The following is a 26884-nucleotide window of genomic DNA, read 5'->3' as shown; positions in this document are numbered from 1 at the left end:
TGCAATCAGCTAAAGGGTGTTTACTGTTTATTAACTTATAGCTGCTTGTTAACAGGAACATACATAGCATTGTGCCGCATATGTATGCATATATATATATATATATATATACATATATATATATATATATATATATATATATATGCATGTGTGTGTGTGTGTGTGTGTGTGTGTGTGTGTTTGTGTGTGCATACATATATTAATGTGCAGCAAAAGAATATATATTAACAAAAGCAAGTGTCATAAAATCACAAATGATTGTGATGTATACATGCACATATAGGCACAGACAGAAAATTATAATCTACTGTCTAACTATTCTAAAAGCAGCACATTTGTTAGCAATTAGTGTCAGCCAGTTGCAGTTTCTATGCCACATATTTTCTGTGTCATATTTCTCTTAGTTCGCAATGGAAACAGTCCAAGCTGTTTTAGTGTAAACCACTGAGAAAGAGAGAGAGAGAGAGAGGGAGTAGGAAAGAAAGCATATCTAATTCAGACAGTCTGTTAAACCTAATCTTGCCATATAGCCTCGCCAGAGATCTCTTCATGTTTTCAGCTCTGAAAAAGTTTACAAAAACATCAGGTCAAGACAAGGATCATACATTTTGTTTGTTTTTTAGCTGATGGACAAATTTTCTTTACTTGTAAGGTCTGCCTGAAACACATTCTTAACTAAATGGACTACAGATTGAAAGGTTCACATTTTCAAGGTTTTTTGGAATTACTCTAAGATGTTGTTCAGAATGATTCAAAACATCTATCACATGTCTTTTGCAGAAAAACGTGTTTTGTATGTTTGACAAGGACTTTAAACATTTTCTAACATCTTAACAAAGCCTGGATTGGATTGAAGGTTCAAGGGTCATACATACACTACATTGATAACTGCTTTTAGATCTGAAAAGACCATGAAAGGTAAGAGTTTCTACTGTGTTTCTGTATGTATGTCTGTCTGCCTATCTCTATATCTGTCTATTTAAATATGCATGTATATACTCATGTATGTGTGCTTTGTGGCAAGAGGTTAAGTCAACAATGAATGGTTTTGCTTTGTTTTTGCAGAATAACTGAAATTACTTGTGTGTGTGTGTGTGTGTGTGTGTGTGTGTGTGTGTGTGTGTGTGTGTGTGTGTGTGTGTGTGTGTGTGTGTGTGTGGGTGTGTGAGTATGTGTGTGTGAGCTCTTTCTGTAAAACAGATGCCAGTCTTCTTCAAAAATGGTGCCAAGCAGATATCTTATCTCCTCAGAAAATTAACTTGACCCAAGTTCAGTAAACTGAAACAACTAAGCTGAAATAGCCTACATTGACTCAAAACACTGCTAATCAGTGGTAAATCTGATCCTATTTCCATGTGTCTAATAGAAAGGTAGATACAAACAGCAGGTGCAAAGACTAATTTAAGGTCCCAACACAATACCATATGCCTGCTACGACTCATGATGTTTTTAATATTAGAGGTGGCCTTAATAAATAAAACAACATTGTTCCTGAAATTAAGGCAGAGTGGAGAATATTATAAAGAAAGATTTCTTTTTTTTTTTTTTTTTTTTTGCCCTTATACAACTGCCAGAGGTGGTAGACCTGATTTCTAATACACTTCCTGACAAACAGAGGCAGAAGCAGTTATGATCCAGCAAAAACATGTTTACATTTTAGTTTCAACTATTGCTGTGATTTTTTCCTCAGTCTTGCAAGGAAAGACAGTGTCAGCTTTTCTAGTCAGGATGGTCTTGCAACATTATGTTTATGCCCCTACAATGCCCTTCTTTACTGTGAAACTTTCATGCTTTAGAACAACATGTTTCTTTATTGAAGGACAGTTTACAAAAACAGTCAATAAGAATATACATAAATTATTTCCTGCATACCACAGAAAATAGTAAAAAAATTACAGCTGTACCCCTAGGTGGCCTCCTGCTCTCCTGACAATGAAATCTTTTCCCCTCCTATAACTTGTCATTCCTTAGCAATAATACATTAGTAAAACATATCCTCAGCTGTTGGCACTTTGCCACCACCTGTCATTTTTTTCAAATCGACCACTGTGAGGTTGTGTCTTACCCTTAAATAAGGGTGGAGTCTTGTTTTAGTGGAATTCCTATTCTCTCACTGCTAAACGTCAGGATTTTACAGATTACTACCTTACTACCATGACACAGAAGGGAATAAGGCTTAAAAAAATCACATGGGGTTCTCCTATTATGTCAGAAACTGACAGTTATATCATTTTTCTCAAAATTAACATCAGATTAGAGAAAACTGGAGAGAGTTAACAGTAGGATGTATCAGCAATGCAGATGAATTGAAAAGAAAGTATCTCTAAAAAAATACACAGATTTTTTATTAGTGCATTCATTTTTACTATGCTATATTTAACAGCCAGATAGTGTGATGGTGAATAACCATTCAGCCATGAGCCACATGATGCAAAGTAAATATCAAATAACCATTTTAGAAATGTATAGGAAATCCTAGAGGACATCAAAAGATAATCAAGCAGCAAAGTATGACTCTGCGTGTTTTTATATAAGAACATCCTGTTTGTTCAAGGTTGAAACACAAAACAGAACTTTGTTTTTGCTACTCAAGGAATTATGCTGTCATGCAATAACATACAAGCCACACGTTTCTTATTGTTATTATGGAATATTTTATTTTATACAGTAACACTGATGTGTTCTGAACCTGTACTACATATATGTAAGGACTTTTCTTGCTTCATTAAAACTCAAAATGATGATGTTTTTCTGCCATTCTAGGACTGATGGTGTTATGTAATAATATGCAGCCTACATGTTCTTTATTGTTATTATGCAATATTGTACTTCATGAAATATCGTTGATGTATTCTGTCCCTAATTGCATAAGATTTTTGGTGGGTTGAAACCCAAGACGGAGGTGCTTTTTTGTTTTTTGTTTTTTTGCTGATCTAGAGATGATGTTACTGTACACGGCTTATTATTATTGTGCAATCTTTGTTTCTAGTAAAAAAAAACAGAGCGGCATTGCTGTGTAGCATCATTACTGTGTCTAATTATCAGTTGCCACTGAGGTCTCCTGAATGTTTTTTGTTATTGTATGATAAACACCAGCTGCGTGTCTTATGATGCCAGTGCCTGTATTGAAAACTAGCAAAAGGTAGCAAATAGGCATATCCAGGGTATTTATCAAGCATCTTTTGAGTGAATGCACCTTTGTTAGTAAAACAGTCACTAAGGAATGGTGTGATTAAATGGAATAAGGAGTGCTTTTTCAATGGTAGCAAAGAGGTGTCCTCCTCAACATACATATGTAGAAACTGACGTCTCTCCTGTACCCTTTCTACTAGTATGATCAACTTGAACATCACTGCACCTCTGGGAGGTAAGTATAAATCTACCTTCCTAGAGACCCTTTAAACAATATATTTTTCAGCTGCAATTAGTATTCAGTTAAATCACTTCCCAAATGGGAAGATGATTTTTTTAACACTGATTGAGAACCTGCCTTAAACTGATGTCATTTGTAAGTGTGGTCTCAGTGTAGGTAAAAATATTTATTTATTTATTCATTTATTTTTGTTTATCCTTTTGGTGAGTGGGTTAAATCGCACAAGGCTAGTGGCCTCATTTCATGGGAGACCCAAGGTGGTATTTACACTATTAGGGGAAATTTGTCCAGGGCATCACGTAACTTCCTTTACTCTTTTCAATAGGTGCGTTGGATCTTTTACATCCACCTGAGCTACCACCAACTCAAGCCAATATGGCCTCAGTTTAACGTCTCATGCAAATGAAATAGTGAAGTGAAATTTATTTGACTCATGTCTTTACTAGTAGGTAGTGATCATGTGTAAAGCTGCTACAGAAGAAAGGATATGAATGTTTAAATGGTATAAGGTTTCTACTGGAAGCCACTGATATGACCCAGCATAAGGCAGAAAAGAATAATGATAAAATGTTATGAAGTAATGGAATACAAGGCAATGCATGTCATTTGTTCTGATCATATAAGGATAAAAGCTAAAGGAGGAAGAGAAGATAGACAGTTTAAACTATCTCAAAGAAATCCCTAACGTCCAGAAAGAAATATGAGCCAAAAAAGGGATGCATGACAGAAATCAGAAGGATTACATAGTTTATAGGCACAATATGGCCAGCTCAGAGGAGCCCGAAATAGTATTCTTTCACAGAAAGCATGAGAGAGAACTTTAATTACCTTTAAGCAGCAAGGCCAAAACTGTAAAATTATTCAAGAAAGTGCAGGACAGATATGAGGCAGAAAATACACTGACAGTCAAGGAGGATTAGTACCTATTCAATATGCTGGGAAACAAGAAGGTCCAGGTTGTCTGGTCCGTAAGTCACTTCCATCACCCTCTATATTTCTTTGTTAAATCTCTCATCAGATTGAAATTAACCACAAGATGAACTGCAGAGTTAATTCAGGCAATTATTTTTTGGATATATTTTGTCTTTCCTCGATTTCTATATGAAATATTTGTTTAAAAAATGGGAGCTGTGACTGGGGTTAGTAGCAGAGTTAAAAGATTATAATCGCAGAACTTATGAGGTTTGGGACAGATCTCGTTAAGACACTTATCGCACTCCAATGTATTGCTTTTGTCTAGAGCTGCTTTTCCTAACGCTGGCATCCTTTTTCTCCACTATTTCTTTTCCACTTACTCCCCTTTGGCTGTGCTGTTTAGTTTTTGTCTGCAGTTTCTCATGTATCATTCTTGCAGTTTAACATTTATAGTATGCTCAATATAACGTACACGATTGGAAGTATAAACAATTATTTTGTAATCTGTTAATTACTATTCACGTTTTTACTTCTTTGAGCTATTTTCTATCATCTGTCCTCCAAGGCACATCTGGAAAACATATGTTATCATTAACAGCATCTTCTTCCAAGCATAGTGTATGAAGTATGAAGTAAACAAACAAACAAACACAACATTTTTGTGGGCCTGAGTACTTGAAATAGAATATTCCCCAAGCCCCTGTATTTACACTCTTAAGAACAGAGATTAGTCTGTTTGCTCCTGTTCAGTGTAAATGCAGAAATACAGTGCAAAGTTACTGAGTTTGGTAACCTCAGATTGTTTTTAAATGTAGCTCACTGCATCATTCTTAACATTCCTTGTCACAGATTCTTAATATGAAAACCAACACTCTTGATAACAACACAACCTTTTTTAAAATTGTATGAATAACATATCTCAAACATTACCATTTAAAACTTAACTGCATTTACTTTTTTAAATACAACAAACAGTGCATTCTATTACTTCCTGTTATTTTACTATTATTTTTTATTCATTTCATGCTGTGTTATTTATACTAAAGGTTTATAGAAACTTACTAGGCTATTGATCAGTGAGGATCTTAAGAAGTCATACATTTCCATGGTAGTTTTTAGCCCTTATATTTTGTGTATGAATATGCTAGCTGAGGGCAAAACAAGGATATGTTAAGACATTTACTTGTTGCCTCTATTCATGAGGGATATGAGTGCTAAACTGGAAATGAATTTGTGGTTTGCCATCTATTCATCCAAATTACATAAAAAGAATAAGAGAAGCTGAGACACCATCTCTGGTGTTAGTAGTGAGGATTGAGGCTCCTTGATTGCTGGGCCAGGGCACGGGTGTCACATTTGTGGTTTGGCAGTGGTGGGATATCCACATCACATATTAATTAGATGGCAAATACTATTTGGCTTGTAGTGGTGTGGGTAGAGTGATTCCTGTAGCTTGTGTACAGTGAGCTTTGAAGGTGTTTTTGTACTCAAAAACAGCCATGCAGTGAATACTCAGAGTTCAGATCGCAACTGTTTTATTTATTTTGTTAGCTTAGTTAGTCAGAGTGAGCAGCAGTACGTCAGCAGTGGAGTATGGAAAGCTGACAAGGAGCCAGCTGCCTGAGATGTGCCAGGCTAGGGGACTAATGCATGGAAACCTGACTAAGGCAGACCTGATTGCAGCCTTGGTTACAGCTGCATCAGAAAACAGCAACCAGGAGGACAATCAGACTGGCAGTGGAGATAAAATACCCTCAGAAAATGGACAGTTCAACCTTTCTGCAGTGGACTTAAAAATCCAGCTGGAGCTAGAGAGACTTGAGTTGGAGGCCAGGAGTGTGGAATTGGAAGCAACTGAGAGACTGAGGTATCTAGAGAGTGAGAACAATGAGAAACGGAGATGGTTGCAAGCTGAGGAGAATGAGAAACTGCTATGCCTAGAAGCTGAGGAAAAAGAGAGGCAGAGGCAGCATGAGAAGGAGATGCTGACTCTTCACCAGAGTCCTGGAGGTAATGGGTGAGGGAGTAACTGGACCTCAGAAGAACAAAAGGTTAGTAAATTTCTTTCACAGTTTAAAGAGGGGGATAATTTTGATAGTTTCATTCATATGTTTGAGAGAGTATGTAAACAGAATGAAGTTGACCAAGGGCTCTAGGTACGGTTCCTGACCCCCTTACTCCATGGTAAAGCCGTAACTGTATCGTATAAAATGTCTGACATTGTATGTTTTGATTATACTGCTGTAAAAAATTGTCTATTAGAGTTTTTAAGCTAACACCTGAAACATATAGGAAAAAGTTTTGTGAGCATAGCCGCAAGACAGATGAAAGTGTGTGTGAATATGTTGCTGAATTGAGCACTTGTTTCTATAGGTGCATGAGTGGATGTCAGGTCACCACTTTTGAAGGGCTGGCAAACCTTTTGGTGAGGGAACAAGCCCTTAGGACTTTGCCTGAGGACATAAGAATCTGGTTAGCTTATAGACAATGTGCTAATCCAGATGAGTTGGGGAAGAAGGGAAACCTATACCTGGCAAGCAGAGCAGCCCTGCACAGGAAGGGGACTCCCAGTACTCCTCATGGGTCTAAAGGAACCCATGGTGGTCAGCACAGACTGCCACAACAGAATCTGCCAGTAGCAGGGAAAGTCACTAGTCCAGGTACACGTCCAGGAGCTAGGGTTAAATGTTTTGAATGCAACCAGTGGGGCCATGTGGCATACAGGTATCCATAGAGGAAGGTGGGGAACAAAAGGTGAGGGAGCCAGTAAGTGAGAAAGGCAAAAATGCCAATACTAGGTTGTCTTGGGACAACAAGGGTTCCACACTACCACCTGAGGCTATATCCTATTGTAGTGAATGGCAAAGAGGCCATTGCCAAGAGAGGCACAGCCTCTGATATAACCATTGTAAAGCCTGCAGTGGTTACAGAGGAGCACTACTTGCCTGGGCAGTCTACTCCAGTCAGGGCTTTAGGAGGGATCCCATTCCAAGTACCTATGGCTAGGGTTCACCTTGACTGGGAGGGTGGAAAAGGAAGCCAGCAAGTAGGTATGTTTGAGGATATAACTACAGATGTCCTGACAGGGAATGATTTTGATAGTGCATTACCCTGTGGTTGTGCAGTTACATGCAGTCAGGCTTGGAGACAAGCAGGTAAGTCTGGTAGCCTGGGGGAGACCCAGACAGACTGCATACTTGCAGCCAGGACTGGTGAGGTGGTTACTTTAGGAAGGGAGCTACCTTGTAGCAGTGAGACTGAAGGTGAGCCACAGCTGCTTGGGGGTACTGATGGTCCCTTGGACAGAGTGACTGCAAAGGTAGAGGTGAGTAGGAGTACCCAGGCTGACAGTGAGGCACCACTGTCAGAGGATGCCAGACTTCCTGTGGAGGGGGAGCTGGGAAGGGTTACAAGGAGAGAGTTGAGACAGGCTCAGCTCTCAGACCCTGAGGCAGGTAGCTAGGGAGGCACCTGATTCTCAAGGAAAGGGGAATCTGTCTACTGGGACAAAGAGTTACTATACAGAGAGTGGACCCCTGAGGGAGGGATAGATGGTGAGAGAGTACAGCAGTTGATAGTGCCTAGAGCCTACCATCTGATGCTTCTAGCCATAGCCCATGATATTCCCTTTGCAGAGCATATGGGCATAAAAGTACAATGAGGCATATTATGCAGAACCTCTATTGGCCTGGAATTTCCAGAGATGTAACAGGGTACTGCAGGACCTGTGAGCAGTGCCAAAAGGTAGGCAAGGCAGGAGACAAGGTGAGAGCTCCTTTGATGCCTTTGCCTGTGATTGAAGAGCCATTTCAGAGGGTAGCTATGAATATTGTGGGTCCTTTTAGTACTCCAAGTTCCACAGGGAAAAAGTATATCCTAGTGGTAGTGGATTATGCTACACGATACCCCGAGGCAGTGGTTTTGTCCTCCATTGAGGCAGAGAAGGTGGCAAATACTTTGTTCGAGATTTTCAGCAGGGTAGGTTTCCCAAAAGAAATACTGAATGACAGAGGTGCCAGTTTCATGTCAGACCTGCTGACTTGTCTGTGGAAGTCCTGTCGGGTGAAGCATATGAAGACCACCACTACCATCCCCAGACAAATGGTCTTGTTGAGAGGTTAAACTCTACAATCAACTCCATGCTATGGGCATTTGCAGATCAGTTTAAGAGGGAGTGGGACAAACATTTTCCCCATCTATTGTTTGCTTACAGAGAAGTTCCCCAGGAATCCACAGGTTTTTCACCCTTTGAGTTGCTGTATGGGCATGGGGTAAGGGGACCTCTAGATTTAATTTGAGATGAGTGGGAAGATGAGTTCGAGTCTCACAAGGAGTCTGTTGTGGCATACATCCTAAACCTCAGGACAAGGCTCAGGGAACTCATGGGCTTGGCCCAGGAGAACCTGGCAGAAGCCCAACAACAGAAAAAGGTGTGGTATGACAGGAATACTCGAGCTAGAGAGTATGCTGTGCAGCAACAGGAAATGGTTCTCATTCCTGTCAGACACAACAAGCTTCAAGCAGCCTGGGAGGGTCCCTACAATGTGGTAAAAAAGGTAAGTGATGTTAACTACATGGTGGAACTGCTAGGCAGATGGCAGAGACACAAATTGTACCATGTTAACATGATGAAATCTTACCATGATAGGGAGGCCCTTGTGCTAAGCATTTGCCGTGGATTGCAGGAGGAGTCTGAGAGAGATCTGGGGACTGATTTCCTCAGTGAGACTCATGCTGATACCTCAGTGGAAGGGGTGGCAATGTCCCAGCAGCTATCTCCTACCCAGGTTCGAGAAATCCAAGCAGTGTTGCCGGAATCTGGGGACACGTTCATTGGGAAACCAGGGTGCACCCACCTGGTGCAGCACCAGGTGGATACAGGATCCCAAAGGCCTATTAAGCAGGCCCCTTACAGTGTGCCAAAGAGAGTCAAACAGACCCTGAGGGAGGAGGTATAGGAGATGTTGGAACTAGGGGTGATTCAAGAGTCCAACAGTCCCTGGGCCTCCCCAGTGGTGCTGGTGCCAAAGAAGGATGGCAGCACCAGGTTCTGTGTTGACTACAGGCAATTAAATAGTCACACAGAGTTGGATGCTTAACCCATGACTAGGACAGGTGAGGCCCTAGAGCAGCTGGGTGGGGCTAAGTATCTTACAACCATTGATCTTACCAAGGGTTACTGGCAGGTGCCCTTGACTCCCAGTGCTAGAGAGAAGTCAGCCTTTGTGACTCCTTTTGGCTTGTATGAGATTACAAAGATGCCCTTTGGGATGAAGAATGCCTCAGTGACTTTCCTGAGGCTGGTAGGTCATATCCTAGCAGGAGCAGGCAGGTTTGCCCTTGCTTACCTAGATGATATTGCCATCTACAGCCATTCCTGGCCAGAGCACCTTCAGCATGTCAGGGAGATGCTGGGCAGACTACAGAGGGCAGGGTTGGCCATTAATCTGAGCAAATGTCAGGTGGGTATGGTGGAGGTCTCCTACCTAGGACATAGAGTGGGGAGTGGTAAGATAAGGCCAGAACCTGCCAAAGTGGAAGCCATTCAGGCATGGCCTGCACCTGTTACTAAAAAGCAGGTGAGGGCATTTTTATGGACAGCAGGGTACTACAGAAAGTTCATCCCCAGTTATATACCATATGTACCATGTATATGTACCATAGCTGCTCCCCTCACAGACCTGGCAAGGAAGAACAGGCCAGATAAGGTAGTATGGACCCCAGCATGTGAGCAGGCATTCCAGAAGCTTGGAGAAGCTTTGGGAGGACCCCCTGTGTTAGCCAATCCAGGTTACAGCAAAGAATTTGTTATGCAGGTGGATGCTTTGAACCATGGGGTGGGGGCTGTACTTAGCTAGATTTCTTCAGAGGGGGAAGAGCACCCAGTGGTTTATCTCAGTCATAGGCTCCAGCCCAGGGAGGAATGCTATGTGTCTGTAGAAAAGGAATGTCTAGCCATAGTGTGGGCATTGCAGAAACTTCAGCCTTATCTGTATGGAAGGAACTTCACTGTTATGACAGATCACAACCCCCTAACATGGTTAAACAGAGCCAGCCAGCAAAATGCCAAGTTGCTAAGATGGATCCTAGGGTTGCAAGCATATGATATGTCAGTGCAGCACCGCAGTGGGAGTAGCAATGCCATTGCAGATGGGCTCTCAAGACAGGGAATGGGGTAAGGTATACTCAGCTAGACCTAACCCTCTCAAGCAGCATTTCTCAAGGGTCAGTTGAAAAACTAGCTTGAGTTCTCCAGCGGGGGGAGATATGTGAAGAGTGGGTAAAGATAGATGAAGGCTGCCAACCTAGCCAGATAGAATTTTATAGATAATTCTGTCATTTGTAAATATGAATGTTGAACTACAGACTTGTTTTCTTAATTGAAAGAAAATACTGTGAAATGTTGAAATACAGGGTTGTTTTCTTAAATGAAAGAATATGCTGTGAAATGTTGAACTTCAAAAAAAGTAACAACATTGCCCTCTGCTGTAAAGAAAGCTAAGACAAGCATTTCATGTCTGTCCTTTAAAGTTAAAATTACTTCATATCTGTCCTTTAAAGTTAAAGATTCAGAGTCATTCCATCTGGGCTAGCACATTCTTTTTCTGTTGTTTTAACCAAGAGTTAGATTGCTAGATTTAGGCATGCAGGTGTATTTTTATTGCTCTGGTTTCTGCCTAGGTGTAAAAGAATGTAGATGCAGTTTCTGTTGGCCTGGGAACCCCAGGAAGGGTGAAGAATGATATAATGTTTATCAGAACTGCAATTTCAATTTAAACAGAGAGAACCAGAGATTATTAAGCGTTTTGTCTTGACCATCCAACTCATCAGCACTCTGCCTGTTTTCTTATGTAAGTTATCTTAGACTTGTGTTTTCTTTTAGAAATAGCTAGAAACAAGAACAATTAGACTAAGTGTTTTTCTGTGATGTCAGAACTGTACTACTGAATTATTTTAAGTATTTCTGTGTGATCTCTGAAATCTTGACTAGCGCTGTGTAGTAGAAAGTATTGTCTTGTGGTTTTAATTATTTATTATTAAATATTTGAAAACCTTTTAACTGTGGCTGGTTTGTGTAGAGATAAGTTAAGTTCTAAGAGTACATTGCATGTGTATAAAGATCCTGTACCAAGTCACTCTAATAAGCCTTGACTGTTTAGACTACCAATTGAATAATAATATTGCACAGTAATAATTGGACACCCTTTTAAGGGCCTTTGAGTAGCTGATAAATATTAGCTGGGTGGTGGCCAGTGCTACTACCATGTAGTCTGGGAAAAAGGGACACAGCTGGAGAACCTGTGCCAGCCTTCCCCAGGAGTGTGTGTGGTTGTATAAACTCTTATCTCAAAGTGTGTGTGTGTGTCAGTTGCTTGGGCAGGGACACAAAGCACTGGTTGGACAGAGAGGGTGCTGGAGATTTTAGCTTGTCCACCTGGCTGAGATCTGGACCCTATAACTGTGCCAGTGGGGAGTCTTATTGGGGACCTGGAGAGCAAGGGAGCGACCATCCCTGGACTGACTGTGATCTCTGTGTGCTCTTAAGGGAAATTGCACTCTACTGTGTGTATTTATTATCCTTTTTTCATATATGAGACGCCCTCTCTGGTGTTAGTGGTGAGGACTGAGGCTCCCTGATTGCTGGGTGTCACAGAAGCCTCTGACTTTATGTACAGCAAAAAGTTCTACAGAAAGCTATTCTTTGTGATACATACCTATCTCACCAACCTGTCTCATTTGCATTGCAAAAGAGTTTGAGGTCTCTTGAGCAGGTGTTGATGCTACCATTGCACTTGCAAATGTGTAATTGGTCTGATAGGTTCTATTGAGGCTGTATATGTGGGATAAAGGTAATCTTTTAGTAGCCTGTAGAAAAATGGAAAGAGGAACAAGGCATTGGGACAGTCCACATAGTTTTTGTGATTATGGCACTTGATTTTTTTTCATGAGAAAGCATTGTCATCATTTCATTTGTAACAAGAGTTTGGATGAGCACTCACCAAATGGAACATTATATTCAATGATCAGCCTGATGAGAGCCAAGTACAGTCACATGATTACATCATGCAATAGATGCCATATCTTTAGATATAAGCTCTATCATGAAACAGGACTTCCTTACAAACAGTGGATATGTGGAGATCAAAGGGCAGTTTATCATCAACACAGGTTCCCAGATTTCTGACTAGAGAATCATCTTTCATGGATGTGTTGTACAATTATACATTTCTTGGCATTTACCTTTTAATGCATGGTTTTGATGCCTGCTAATTTCTTGGAGGATTTTGGTGTCCTCTGGGAAGTTTATAATGGCACTCAGTTCACAATCATATGCAGTCTTGGTCAACCATAAACCCTTAGCATTTTCTTTGACTTCTAAGAAGCAAATGCCAAGGAGAGTAGCCCAATAACTGAACTCTGGGGTATAGTGACAGGTCTTTGGAAGGAAGTAAAGCCACCCACCATAATTTGCTGGGTTATATTTGTGATCCAGTTTGTTATCCAATGAGGTACAGTAGGATTTAAATTTAGGTAGGGTGGTATTGAATGCCTTCGTGGGGTCTAGATATATGGTGTGTACTGATTTGCCCGCATCCATTACATCAGTAACCTTCTCAAAGTATCTATCCAGGTTACACAGGGAAGATGTGCCCTGGATGAATCTGAAATGGCTTGAGTTGAGACTTTGTTGGTTGCCTATGTCCTTGTTTATTAAGTTCATAATGATATGTTCCATAGCCTTACAGATAAGGCTGGTCAGGCTTGAATGTATAATTACTCTGGTCTGGAGACAGATACTGAATATGCTCAATAGGGGGTCTCACAAGTCATGCTTTGGGTTGAACAGTAGGAAGCCCAGTATGCTATCTGGCCCCATAGAAATAGGGTTCTTGGCCTTGGATAGCACCTTGAAAATGTGTTCTTTTGAGATTTAAAGGAGGGGGGGTTAGGTATAGATATGTAAGCTGGGAATATAGTGGAGGAGAGGGGAGTGAAGTTTGAACTAAATTTGTCTGCTAATAGACTGGCTATGTCCTCTGGTTCTGAGTATGTGATATCCTTTACTATTAGCTCTGCACAGTGATGGCATTGTTTCTGAGATGTCTAACATAGGAAGGCTTTCTGGTTATCCTTCACTGTGGTGGCTATTTGTAGCTCAAATTTGGTGTTCACTGATTTGATCACAGTTTGGAGTTGCTTTTTAGGTTATTGCTATCTTGAGAGTTAAATGGGTCTATAATTACCCAATGGTTCCCCAGTAGAAACAACCACCTGTTAAATGCTTAGGCTTATGGATAGACCTGACACTCAATCTAAAACCACATTGAAAACACCAGGAAAAAGATCAGATCTCTTTTATTCTGGTTCTAGAAAAAAATCACCCTTTCTCCCTAGACTAGCTGGAGCTCCAAAAGGCAAAGGAAACCTTCACACTCAGCTTGAATATGAGCTCCCCATCATAGCCACAGTATCTAAAAAACTCATCAACTCTACAAATCTGCCAATTCATTTCCAGACCCCCCTGCCTCGAAACACCACTGTACCACCCACTCCATGCCAAATGGTTACTGGTCTCCTATAGAGTAAAACTGCTCCCATGGTCTCTTCTTTTCAAACTACTTTATCCAAGTGGCTTACCAAACTCCATAATAAAACTACCTTCCACAACCTCCATAACCTCTTCCAATTAACTCCCTCATCCCAGACACCCCAAACCAAACTGCACTGTACTGACTAATTCTTCTCCATTCTTGCACAGAAACTATGACAGACCTTATTCCCTCACCTTAATTAAGTCTCCTCTTTCCCAACTTTCAGAGCACAACTCAAAAGATCTCACCATCAAAAATCTAAGTGCTTTTCCACTGGACACATTACCTAACTCTCTCCTCTCCTACATTACTTTTACCTCTATCTTCTGTTCTGAGCTGCTAATTCCCTCTCATATACTTTTTGCATTTATTTTTCTTCTCTGTTAATAATATTTACATATTGTTTTAATTGTCCATGGGATTCTCTACTTTTTCTGACTACTCCATGTTTCTGAATTTGTTCTTTTTTATTTTTTTGTGAATTTCTTCATCCGCAAATGTGCCTGCAAATGGTCTATTGTGATCAGTGTACTACAAAATAAACAAACTAACTATCTAACTAACTAAATAAATAAATGTATTTTTCCATGCAATGAGTATTTTTTCTGTTATTATAGAGTATGTATGTATTAGAGTTCCACCACAGGATTTTGTTTTTAAATTTGGTATTGTATTTGCTTCTGAAGGGGTCAGATGCATCTCTGCAGCTATTTACATGTGCATAGAATTTGGCGGTAAAGGATTTTGCATAAGCAGATGGGTCATAATGATATAAGGGACTTTTAAATTTAGCCAGGTCATCATGCACTTTTAGTATATAAGCCTTGGCTTAATCTCTGAATACTGAGGTATTGGAAGATGCTTATGGCTTCAGTTTTAAGGTAAATGTGACTGATTTGTGGTCTGATTTGACCAGGAAAGAAGTTACAATTGGTAGGGAGGAAAAGCTTGCCATATTGGTAAAGACCAAGCCCAGGATTTTATTGCCCCTGGTTGGGGTACAGTGTTTGTATTGATGAAGTCCAGAAATTTCTGTACATACATGTTTGAGGATGTATAATCTCCCAGTTAACTGAGAAGTAGTTAATGTCTCCTAGGAGAATGGTGCTTGTCTTCATGCATAGGGACTCCATACTGGTTAGGTAGGAGGTATGAACTGAAGGGGACGTATGGGGGAGGGAGGGGAGTTCTATAGTTAACTAGGATATGATGAGGGGTTTTGTTGGTACTAAGTTGGATGTGGAAGAATTCCAGGTTATTGTCTTGTCTGATGAATCTGAAACCAAGAAGAATCTATGCAGTGTGGAGGGTGTGATGTTCAATTGCTGAATTATGTTATGCACTTAGTTCACTTAAAAATCAAACTGTAAAATATAACTGTAAAATATTGCTACAAATAATTAAATAGAAAATAGTAGGTAGTCCAGAGTTGAGTTAAAAATGGAATATCCTTTACTGAAACATACAAACAAGAGATCCTAGCTGAGTATAATGAAGAGCATCAAAAACATTCCTTATTTATATATAATTTTTTTTAGGAATAGGAAACACATCTGACTTCAGTGCCTTCATCTAATGCAGTGCGCCTGAACATGTAGTAAGCACTGAAACCTTGCACTGATGAAGGGCTCTCATTAGTCTTAAACCAGATATCTGTGAAGATGAATATATTATTGTTTTCCAGGGTAAGGAGCGGAGTTTTTGTTACAGTTCCTAGCACTGAAAAGCAATATTTTCATGTTATTCAGATTCTGTTTTATTATGTTGAAAACTTTAGAAGACTGATGTTGCCAAATAAAGGAACTTCAGGGGAACATAAGGGTTTAGCTGATTTATGAATGTCTTGTGAGAATAGGCGCAAGCCATCGATGACAAAGCTGTTAGGAGTGTCTGCCATCTCCTCCTAGGCTGATATATATTATACCCAATTAGAATGACACCAAAAGCTAAGCCATTTGTTGAAGTCAATAATCCTTTGTTTGTATTGCAGCATCATTCTTATTTGTGGTGGAATGATGCTTGTCTAGCTTCAGTGCATACGTGATATGGCGAATTCTGACCTGATAGACAGCTGACTGTGAACAGTTCCTTGCACAGCCTAATGAGGTGCCCATTGGTGTGCTTGAATATTTAGTCACCTAGTTGAACTGCGTCAACCTGACTCTTAGATGTATGTTTTATGGTGGATGCTATCTGTGCTGTAGGTTCATGAGGTTGCTGAGGGAATTTATTTCTTTGGTAACATTAGGAACTCTTTGTGGTTTAGGTAGATTACTTTAAAAGCCAGCCTCAGTATATATAGGTCTATGTGTTTGATCTGAGCTGTACTTGATAAGTTTAGTGCAGTGTGTGGTACTGACAACCTCCAAGTTATTTGTTATGGCTTTGTGTGAGAGATTAACCTCCAATAACATTATATAGCTACATCTGCCATATACTTTGTCAGTTTAAGTAGTAGATGGCTGTTTGTAAACATGAATCAATTGCTACATTGCCTCCAGATGCCCATTTCAAATAAGCTGGTGACAGAGACAGTTGGTGACAGTCTGAGATGCACTACAGTAGTACAAGACAAATTGTTGGCTTTTCATTTTTATTAACCATTTTTTTTTGTGAAATGAGATACACCATAACTGATATATTTTAGCCCCACCACCATTTGCATGGTTTGGTGAATGAATTTTATTATAACATTACCTACAGTTTCTGAATAATGGAGCTTTACGAATGAGACTGAGTTACAGTTCATAACTAGTAACTTGGCTTGCAGTAACAGACAGTATTGAAGAGCCTATCCCAAATGTCCATTTACCCCCAAGTAATGACTGATTAAGTGACTTTATTATATTTTTTATTGTAACACTTTGTTTTAATATTTTTTTTTTACCGGGAAAGCCTGACTTGAAACGAGCCAATTTTCAGTGGAGGCCAGGGAAAAATGCTCCAGACTTGCTCAACACCACATGATAGGCAAAGCAGAGCTCAGGGAAGCAAACCCTGTACCACAAGAACTTCAACTCACAGCTTTAACCCTCTGTGTCAACTGCCAGACAGCAAATGATTGGTGTCAAGGAAGGCGACTCCTTGACTTTCTCAATGAATGTTTCCATTTCAGGGCATTAACAAGGCAGATTGCACCAGTCAGTGTGCAATAGTGTAATTTGTAAAACGTCGTGCTGTTATTATGAAATTTGGGGGGCACATCAGGAATCTGTGGCCAGGAATGGTTAACGTGTCCCTTCCTCTTTCCCAGTCTATATAGCAACAACTTCTGATCTCTGACTAACACTCACACATTTCAACAGATTATGTTATTATCTAAAGTAAGATGACTGATGCTAAGCTTTGAATTTTGTTCCCCTCTTAGCTTCAAGGTGGATTAACTTTGGAGTTAAATAATTTATGAGGTGGTAAAGGGGGTACAGGCTTCTGCATGTGGTGTGTGGAGATCTTTACATTCTACAAAACAAGCAGCTCAGGTTTTGCCTGGCAGTTATGTAGAACATATGACTAAAGCTATGACTTGTTAAAGAGCTTGTTCCTCTGCCAGTGGTGCATGTTTTGAATCTTTCCACCTTCATTTACCTATTGTGCGACCTTGACTAAGACACTTAACTAGACGGTGCTTTGGAGCAATTGGGAATTTGGGCTAGGTTCATTAATGGTCTCCTAGACTACATGCCCAGTATCTAACTGTGAACTATGAGCCTTATGCTATCTCATCTCAGCTGATAAGCTAACTCAGCTATTTAATGTCTAACTGAATGTCCTAGATCCCTTATGTTTTGACTTCAGGAGTTTCCCTGATTTTTTTTTTTTTTTGCAAACACTTGGAATACAGAGTGAAAATTGTATGTTGTCCACTGGCTTGTCTGAACTCAAGATTTATAGACCCATTCATCTAAGTAGAATGCCGGCAACATGAATAGGAACTTTGTGGGACAACAAGCATGGCTTTAACTTGGTACCTCCAGAATTAAAAAAAAAATTATACTTATTATAGAATCAGGGATACATATAGTGACAGACCCCTTCTTTGGTAATCACTGGCATATATAATACATGGATATAAGCTATCTTGTTTCTAAAGGTAAAATTGCTATTTTACTCACACATTTAAGGAAATCTTGTAAAATAACTAAATTATTTGATTCTAATATATATAGCTCCAAAGGCACTGCCAAGAAAGCAGACACTGCGGATGGAATTATTAGATGTTTAAACACTACATATTTCAAACTGGCATGGGTAGTGGTAACATGCAGTATGTGGATGACTGTGGGACATAGCATGGTGGTATAATCAGTGAAACAGCATGACATGCAGTGCATGCTAGTGAGTGCATAATGACAACATGAAAATGAGGAACTCTTTGCAGATGAACCACACAGTGTATGCAAATGAATAATACCCAACATAGCAGACTGATGCAGAAATGTGGGAAATAGTTGTGCAGTACCATGGTACATGCACACTTTTTTAGACTAAGAAATGTGGTATCAGTGAGAAGAGTGATGTTTGGAGTAGCATGTCTTAAAGGCTGCAGTACTGTGCATCACCACCTTCTGTGTCAAAGAAGGTGATACAGACTGTGCTTGATATACCACCAGCTTACTGATTAACAGGCTGTGGACCATTTCTGTGTGGACAGGGTGACTGTAAGGGATCCTAGTGATCTGTGTCACCCACGAGTTCATAGGTATGACTACATGCTATATTGATAGGTCTGTTAACACAGGTAGCATACAAGCAGAGAGCAGTCACATATGATGTATTGCTTGTGGTGCATTACTTGTAATGATAGATATTTCCTAGAGCACAAATTGGTGACCCCATTCTGCAACCCACAAACAATGTGAGAAATGGCTTATAGTGCAATACATGCTAAAACATATAATAATATTATATTATATTATATTATATTATATTATATTATATTATATTATATTATATTATATCATATAATGTAACTGAGCAAGTATACAGCCTACTGAAGAGATGCCTCCATTGTAGACATACATCAGGAGGGGCACTGCAATATAGTGCAAAAATCTGCAGTAAGATTTTTGTTGTTTCTGCCATAATGCATAAAATGGCATTGCACAAGCAGTCGAAGCAGAACGTGAGCATCTTGGCAAGAATCTATACCAGTTGATCAGGAAGTGAAAGGACGTAGTGGAAAGTAAGGAGAGGAGCATGCAGCAGCAGAACTATATCCAAGGTAGAGTTGAGTGCAATATGTTGCAGCACTGGTAAAGTAACAGGGTCTGTCCCACAGCTAGAGGCTATTGTACATACAACATAGAACAACATGATGCATGCATTATTACACCAAAGCTGTTCAGGGCAGAGCATGGACTGGCCAGGATGTGCATCAAATAAATAGTATATCGACAGATGCTAAGGAGGTGAGCAAGGCACAGTCTTCATCACTTGCACACATGGTGGGACACGGTGCAGGTCACTATAACACTATGACATGGAATAAGGTCATGGGAGGTGAACACAATAACCGCATATTCTAGGAGGTTGTAGGGAGTCAAGGGTCACATCTTGTAGTGTTGGAGTCAAAGTTCCACACCTGATCACTGGACCTGTTTACTGTATTGACTTGCAGAGACAAGACTTGATACTGTCTGAGGGAAGGAAGGGAAAGAAGCACAGGACTGTGAGCATGGACCCTACTAGGATATTCTGCACGCTGACTGTGATGTGCATTATTGCCCATGAAATGGTCATCCCCCATGAGCAGGAATGACAGGCTATGTGCCTACGGTTAACAGGAAAGAGCTAAAACATGTACATGCAGCTTGAAAAGACATCCCAGGTCTTGAGATGGAGGAGCGTCACAGACCTCAACATGGATAATGCTCACAACTGGCCACAGATGACAATGATGCCAGCTCTCTAATGGTCTGTGTAGTTGCACTTGGGATGGTCTGTGTACAGCCCTCTCACATTTGGACTCTCCTATGTGCATTGTAAAGCATGGCTTCTGAAAGCAGACCAAATAGGGAATCTAGGGAGAAAACATTTATTAATAGTGACCTGAGCAGCTTCGTCTGCTTCCTATCCATATACTGCATGTCACTGTGTACATTTTACACATTGTCTCAAAATCCGTGCAGTACAGTAACCAAATTAGCAAAATTGTTGGTAGCAGCCAGTTGTGCCTGTGTCACTGACCTGGACATCTGCTGCTTCATGCCAAGTATCAGGAATTTTCCTGGTGCCTAATGCCCCCATCTGTCCCCTTTGGTGGACTTGCACATCTCAACAGTGTTGCATTTCTCAGATGCTATGAGTGTTGGGGACACAGATAGTGCATATGAGAGGACTCTCATGCAGGAAATGTCCGTCATGCCATGGTGAGGCTGTCTGCATGGCCTGTACCTCTACAGGGACCTCTCTAATGGTCGATGTGAGTGACCCCCCCATACCTCTCAACTGTATGGATTTTCACAGAATACCCAGATGTTTGCCTCATATTTTTGCTCTGCTCCTCATAAAATTTGTGATTTTCTGGATTTTTTTGGCAAATCAATGAGGACTGAATTCACTAAATAGTGGCAGTCATTTGAGTTACAGACTTCATATCTTCAGAAAATGCACATTCACACAAGACCTTTTATTCTAGCAACTTTCTAAGCTTATAAGAGCAATATTTAACATTTGTCCCTATTTTTGGGGCTATGTCCCCCATCAGTTTTGTCTTTATCCAGTTTTTTTGTGCTATGAGGTTGAGAGCTATGCCACCCCCTCTGCAGTGCTGCACCCAATGCCATTGTGTCATCAAACTATGCCACTTGTGTGGTAGCAAAATATCATCTATGGGTATCCTACTAACCTGTTGAGATTGGCCTTTCACCAGTGGAACTTATCAAAGCATACATGACACACACATGACAACACCTTCTGCCCACGCACACATACACACACATATGCATTTATCTATATATATATATATATATATATATATATATATATATACATATATATACATATATATATATATATATATATATATATATATATATATATATATATATATATATATACACACATATCGCACACTTACCTGTCCACTCCCTAACCCTAAATCCTTCACTATCGCACACTTACCGATTCATGCTCACACGTTCCCATGTCGGTCTTTCGGCTGTCGGGATTTCACCTTGTCGATCACCTTCGTTTTCGGTGCTTTGGTCTCGGTCTTCTGCATGTCGGCGAAGTGGCGTCTCGGTCAACTCAAGTAGACCCATATATATATATATATATATATATAGATATACACACACACACACACACACACACATATATATATATATATATATATATATATATATATATATATATATGGGTCTACTACGTTAGACTGACAGTCTACAACACTGACACCACAAGAATGAAACCGCAAAAACATGAAAGTTCACATGCCCGACAAACCACAATACCAACAGTTAACAAAACAAAACGTTTGCTGTTCCACACAACACACACACAACACAAGCACACCAACAACCTAAAAACTTATACTACACCTTACACACAACTATCTATGCACTAACCTTAACCCAAACCCTAACCCTAAGGCCTGTTACTATCGCACACTTACCTTACCCACACCCTAACCCTAGCTCACTTAATCCGCCCCTAACCCTCAAGTCCCTCACTATTGCACACTTACCTTACCCGCACCCTAGCCCTAACTCACTTAATCCACCCCTAACCCTCAAGTCCCTCACTATCGCACACTTACCTTACCTGCACCCTAACCCTAAGTCCCTCACCATCGCAATTTACCTTACATGCACCCTAACCCTAAATCCCTCTCTATCGCACACACACCTTACATGCACCCTAACCCTAAATCTCTCACTATCGCACACTTACCTAGTCGCAATCACACGTTTCCCATGTGGGTATTTTCGCTGTCAGGATTCCGAGTTGTTGGTTATCTGCTCCGTTGGTCTTCTGGCATCGGTGATGTCATTGTCGATCTTACGAGCTTTCGTTCTAACTTAGGGAACCTATATATATATATATATATATATATATATATCAGTTCACCTTGGCTTGCATAGTACTGTGCATTTAAATAGATCAACAGTGTACTTTGACAGATATACCTTTACTGTGCTGATTGTTGCAGTTGCAGAACAGAAGTGCATGTAAGGACAGATATGCAGCTGAACCTTAGTTACTTCTTCCCTTCAATCATGCAGTGGAGTGTGTTATACAGGACTGTAATGGATGTCACTAAGCAGTTGTTTCCCAGCTAACACACAGTTTGTTGATGCCTGCCAAACATCTAAATCCAAACCATCCCCAGATAAGGGGTTGCTGCCACTGAACAGTGACTGTTTTGTAATGTCATATATTTTTCTTTGTATGGAATACTATATCAGTAACTCTTCATCAGACTTATTGCAGTGACCTATTATAGCAATCCAAAACATTTATATCATGCAGCTATTCTTGACACAGCCAGCTCTGATAACTGCTTATCTGTTGCATCGTTTCCCAGTAAATTATATCATGCATGCATTGATCTGTAGTACCTCTTCATCCTCCTAGTCTGTTAAGTTGCCATTACCTCCTTCAATTAACCATGCAAGTGCATGTACACCTGTAGGCAAAATATTAGTGACTGGGTATGTGTGTTGTCTGTTGTTGGATGCCCATACATATGGCCACAGTCCCCTTTGTGTACCTATTTATTAGCTGCTGTTAGTGCAATGTACAGCCCTACAGCCCTCCTCCAACTGTGTGCTGCACCCATGACCACATACTGTCTTCATACCTCTCAGCTTCTTAGTTAAAGAAATCTGGAAAAAGCCAAAAATAATGGGGAAACAAATGCCCATAATCAGATTAAATGTTGCTTTTATAAACCTAGGAAGCTTCTAGTATAGTAGAATTTGCATTAGCATGCATTTTCTAAAAAATATGAAGTCTGAAACTCAAATGTCTGTCATTATTTAGTATACTTATTCTACAATGATTTGCCAGAGAACCACCAATTTTTGTCAAACAGACCAAAAATATGAGGCAAAAATATGCACATTGTGTGAAAACCAAAACAGTTGCTAGGTAAGCTCCTCCTAGTCCTTTCTTTACCCATTTATCAACAACAGCAGTTAGTGTTTTGCACTGACTTCACATGCTTCCTATAACCAATCTTCTAAGTGTCCCTGGACCCTCAAATCCCCTGCAACATACTTTTCACAAGGTGTCCATTGTATATCATTGTGCCTACCACCCAACCCCACATACCTACAGGCAGATAGGCTAGTGCATTGTCAGTGTCCTGGCTTCTCAGATACATAATCATAGGATCATGTGAAATTGCTAGACTATTGACCCTGAGGCCCTTATAAGCCTAGAAGTTTAGCCCATGTTTAAACAAGTCAGAACCCAAAGCCCCTGTCCAGCAGGGACACAGGTGGAATCCCAGGGGTTTATTTTCGGTTTCCCATTCAGTTATCCAGGTTTCACTTGAAAAGGGATATTGAGGTACTCTGCTTGACATGGAGAGGGAGTCTATTCCACAGAAGGGGGAGTCTCTGGGACACAAATCTGTCCCACCAACAAGTCCTATTGATGTCACAGACCAGGTTAAGGTCGTGTGTGAGGGTTACTTGAGTGGGGCTTGACTTGTGGATATGCAGCAGTCCCATCAAGGCGGGTTCTGAAATTGCTTTGTATGCCAGACAGAGATCACCTCTGAGGAGTCTGTATGAAACTGAGTAGAAGGACAGGGCTTTTAGCCTGTGTATGGTAGATGTTTAAGGCCCTGGATTCTTCTGGTGAGGAACCTCTCTTCAGCTGCTGCATGTGCTTTGCCAGGTACATGCTGAAGGGGACATTGTACTCAATAATTGGCCTTATAAGGGAAGAATACAGGAATGTTATGACCTCCTTGTCTCTGGACAAGATACCCTTACTTATAAGGTGGGCCATGTAGAAAGCTTTCTGTACAATGGAAGCAACATGGTGGTTAAAAGTCAAGTTGCTATCAACCTCGGTGTCCAAATCCTTCATAACTGATTGCATGGTTAGGACATTGTTATTAATGTGATAATATGTGGGGATGTCACTCTCCCCAAGGGGATGATGATGATGATGATGCATTTTTTGGCATTCAGCTTGAGGCCATGTTTCTGGCACCAGTCATTTGTTTGGGTGAGACCCTCTTGGAGGATGTCCACATCACTTGGGGAATTTATGACTGTGCCCAGCTTGCATCTGCAAACTTGGTCAGCCATAGCCCACTAGTTTTGGCCTGCAGCTCAGAGAAGTATATCCCGAATAACAGATGCCCCAGGATGGATCCCTGTGGTACGCCCCTTATTATGGGTCTACTGCTTGAGGTGGCTTCCTCTATTTTGATTAGGTGGGTTCTATCAGTGAGTCACTTTGCTACCCATCTGGTAACATATGGATTGATGCCCAGTTGAGAGAGTCAAGGCCAGATCATGGTAGCCAGTGTGCACCATCTTCCCCTCATCCATGGCTTTGGTGACAGCCTCAAAAAAGATGGCCAGATTTAACAGACATGACCTCCCTTTGACAAAGCCAAACTGTGTGGGGTTGAGTGTTTAGAGGTTGCCAATGTCCTGGTTAATGAGGTCCATGATAATCCATTCCTTGGCCTTGTAAATCAGGCTAGTTAGGCTGATGGGTCTATAATTTCCTGGACTGGTGGACACTCCACCTTTGTGTATAGGGATGACAGAGACTGTCCTGAGACAAAGCCGGTGCTCAGGCTTTGGTTGAATAGGGTGCCTAATGGTGCTGCAAGTTCATGCCTGAGTTTATGTAGAATGCAGCCTGGGATGTTATCGGGACCTATGGAGGCTGTATTTTTTGCCTTTGAGAGGGCAGTGTTGACCTGTTCCCTAGAGATAAGGAGAGGGGGGAAGGTACTGGGGATATCCTGATTTACTGATTAAAGGGCAGAGGGGTGAAGTTTTTGCTGAATCTGTCAGCCAGTAGGTTGTCTATATCTGCAGCATTTGTGTATGTGGTGTCCTTGACCACCAGTTCTGAACATATCTGGGTGCTTCCTTTGAGAATGCGGACATATGTTTGTTTTATTTTTTTTATTTATTTAACATTTGTTTACCAGGAAAGTCTGACTTGGAATGAAGCAAATTTTTAGCAGAGGCCCAGGGAGAAATGCTTCAGATGCATGTCTTTGAAACATGGGAGGAAACCGGAGCACCCAGAGGAAACTCACACAAATGCAGGGAGGACATGCAGGCTCCACACAGAAGGCATCCTAGCCAAGAATTGAACTGGATAGCCTCTTGCTGTGAGGCAACAATGCTACCACTGCACCACTGTGCCATCCTAAATGTGAAGAAGGCCTTATGATTGTCTCAAGTAGATGTACCAATTTGGACTTGAAGTTGGCTTAAGAGGATTTCACTAGTGCTCTTATTTGCTTGTTCAGACTAAGAAGAGATTGCTTCCAGTTGGGCACCTGCTCCTTCTTGGTCCTGGACAGCAATTTTTTCCTTTTATTATAGTTTATTTATTGCAGATGTCCACTAGACAGATTTACTCTTCCTTGCGGAGGATGATTTTGTCCTGTCGGGTATTCCTGATTCCATGCATCTATATAAGTGCTCGTATGTAGAGTTGGACATTGGTGCCAGTTCAAACAGAGGGGGAGGGGGCTGTGAAGCTGTTTATACCATCCTTCAGGAGGTTACAATCAACTTTGGAGAAGTTTTTTTTGTTTGACCCTAGCTAGAGGGGGTTCAGGAGATATGTTGATTTTGAAAGTGACCACATTATGGTTGGATCTTACTAGGGAGGATGATAATGTAGGGGTGCTGCTGTGGTTACTCATGTTGGTTAATACCAAGTCCAAGATAGTATCACCTCTTCTGGGGGTATCAACTAGCTGTTCCAATGCATTTGCACTGATAAAATGAAGGAAATCATTTTACATGTGCATTGTCTCATTGTGATTGACATCCATTAGAGGGTTTTGTTGTTCTTGCAGAGGTACTTTACCAGACAGGACTCCTTCCATAACTCCATAAAGTTTCAGGTCTGAAGAACCTTTACAGAAATTCATCTATGTTATAGTTGTTTAGTTATGAGCAGTGTTGTTGAAAAAGGCAGTAATGCATAAGATCATTCTAAATTGAGCCATTTAGTGTAAGGTTTTGCAAATAAGGCTACATAGTATCGTTGATTCTTAATCACTGCCACAGCATATTGCACTAACCAGACACACTGGAGATACTGGAGATAGTCGTGCTTGTAACAGTGATCATCAGGCATGCAATCAATCTGTTTGATCATATTGCATTTGCATGCTCATAACACCATGGTACAGCACAATATCTTTTTTTTTTTTTTTTAGTTCAGTAATGCAGCACTAGAGACATGCATTACTGTCAAGACGCAGTGTCATGTTGAGCAACACATGATCCTGAAATGTTCATCTGTGCTGACAGGGCTATCAGTGAATGGTCCTGGCTACGTCAGACCCTGTGAATGCAGTGTTCCAGTGTAGTATACCAGGGAGTGCAGAATAGTGTACCAGGGAGTGCAAAATCTTCTTCTTCATTATTCATAAGAACGTTGAGGAGCAGCTGCTTGGGCAGAAATGTAGAAGCTTGCGAAATGTTGATTACTGGCATGAGCTTGCCAGGAAGTTGAGTGATGTCACTGTTATCATTTCTGGACATTACTGCCAACATCATTACAGTGATCTGATGTGGCACCACCCTGACAGAACAGTGGTATTTGTGGCTAGATTTATCACGCAAAATAAGGAAAATGTAACAACACGAAGAAAGCGCTTGATATAAAGCAATCACAATACAGAAAACGAAACATGAGTACAGCTACAATGATTTACATTTAGAATCTTTATGACTTTAAAGGGATAGATAGCAATAGCAATGTGGTGGTGACTAGACGCTGAGACTGTGAGTTCACTTCTATATAATTCATATGGAGTTGTTGATACTTCACATTA

General features: G+C 40.6%; 1 protein-coding gene across 1 annotated transcript in view; it reads left to right on the top strand.

The window, feature by feature from the left end:
- Window positions 1–503: 503 nt before the first annotated feature.
- Window positions 504–26884, top strand: part of SCARA3 (scavenger receptor class A member 3) — a 737344-nt gene continuing 710963 nt past the window's right edge. Inside the window, exon 1 of the mRNA XM_044062682.1 lies at window positions 504–918. Coding sequence (XP_043918617.1) covers window positions 912–918 — 7 coding nt within the window. The 5' untranslated portion in view covers window positions 504–911. The remainder of the gene's footprint in view (window positions 919–26884) is intronic.

Source organism: Protopterus annectens, chromosome 2.part1 (assembly GCF_019279795.1).
Source record: "Protopterus annectens isolate FY-2018-M chromosome 2.part1, PAN1.0, whole genome shotgun sequence".
NCBI lineage: Eukaryota > Metazoa > Chordata > Ceratodontiformes > Protopteridae > Protopterus > Protopterus annectens.
This window is presented reverse-complemented; position numbering and strand designations above follow the sequence as displayed.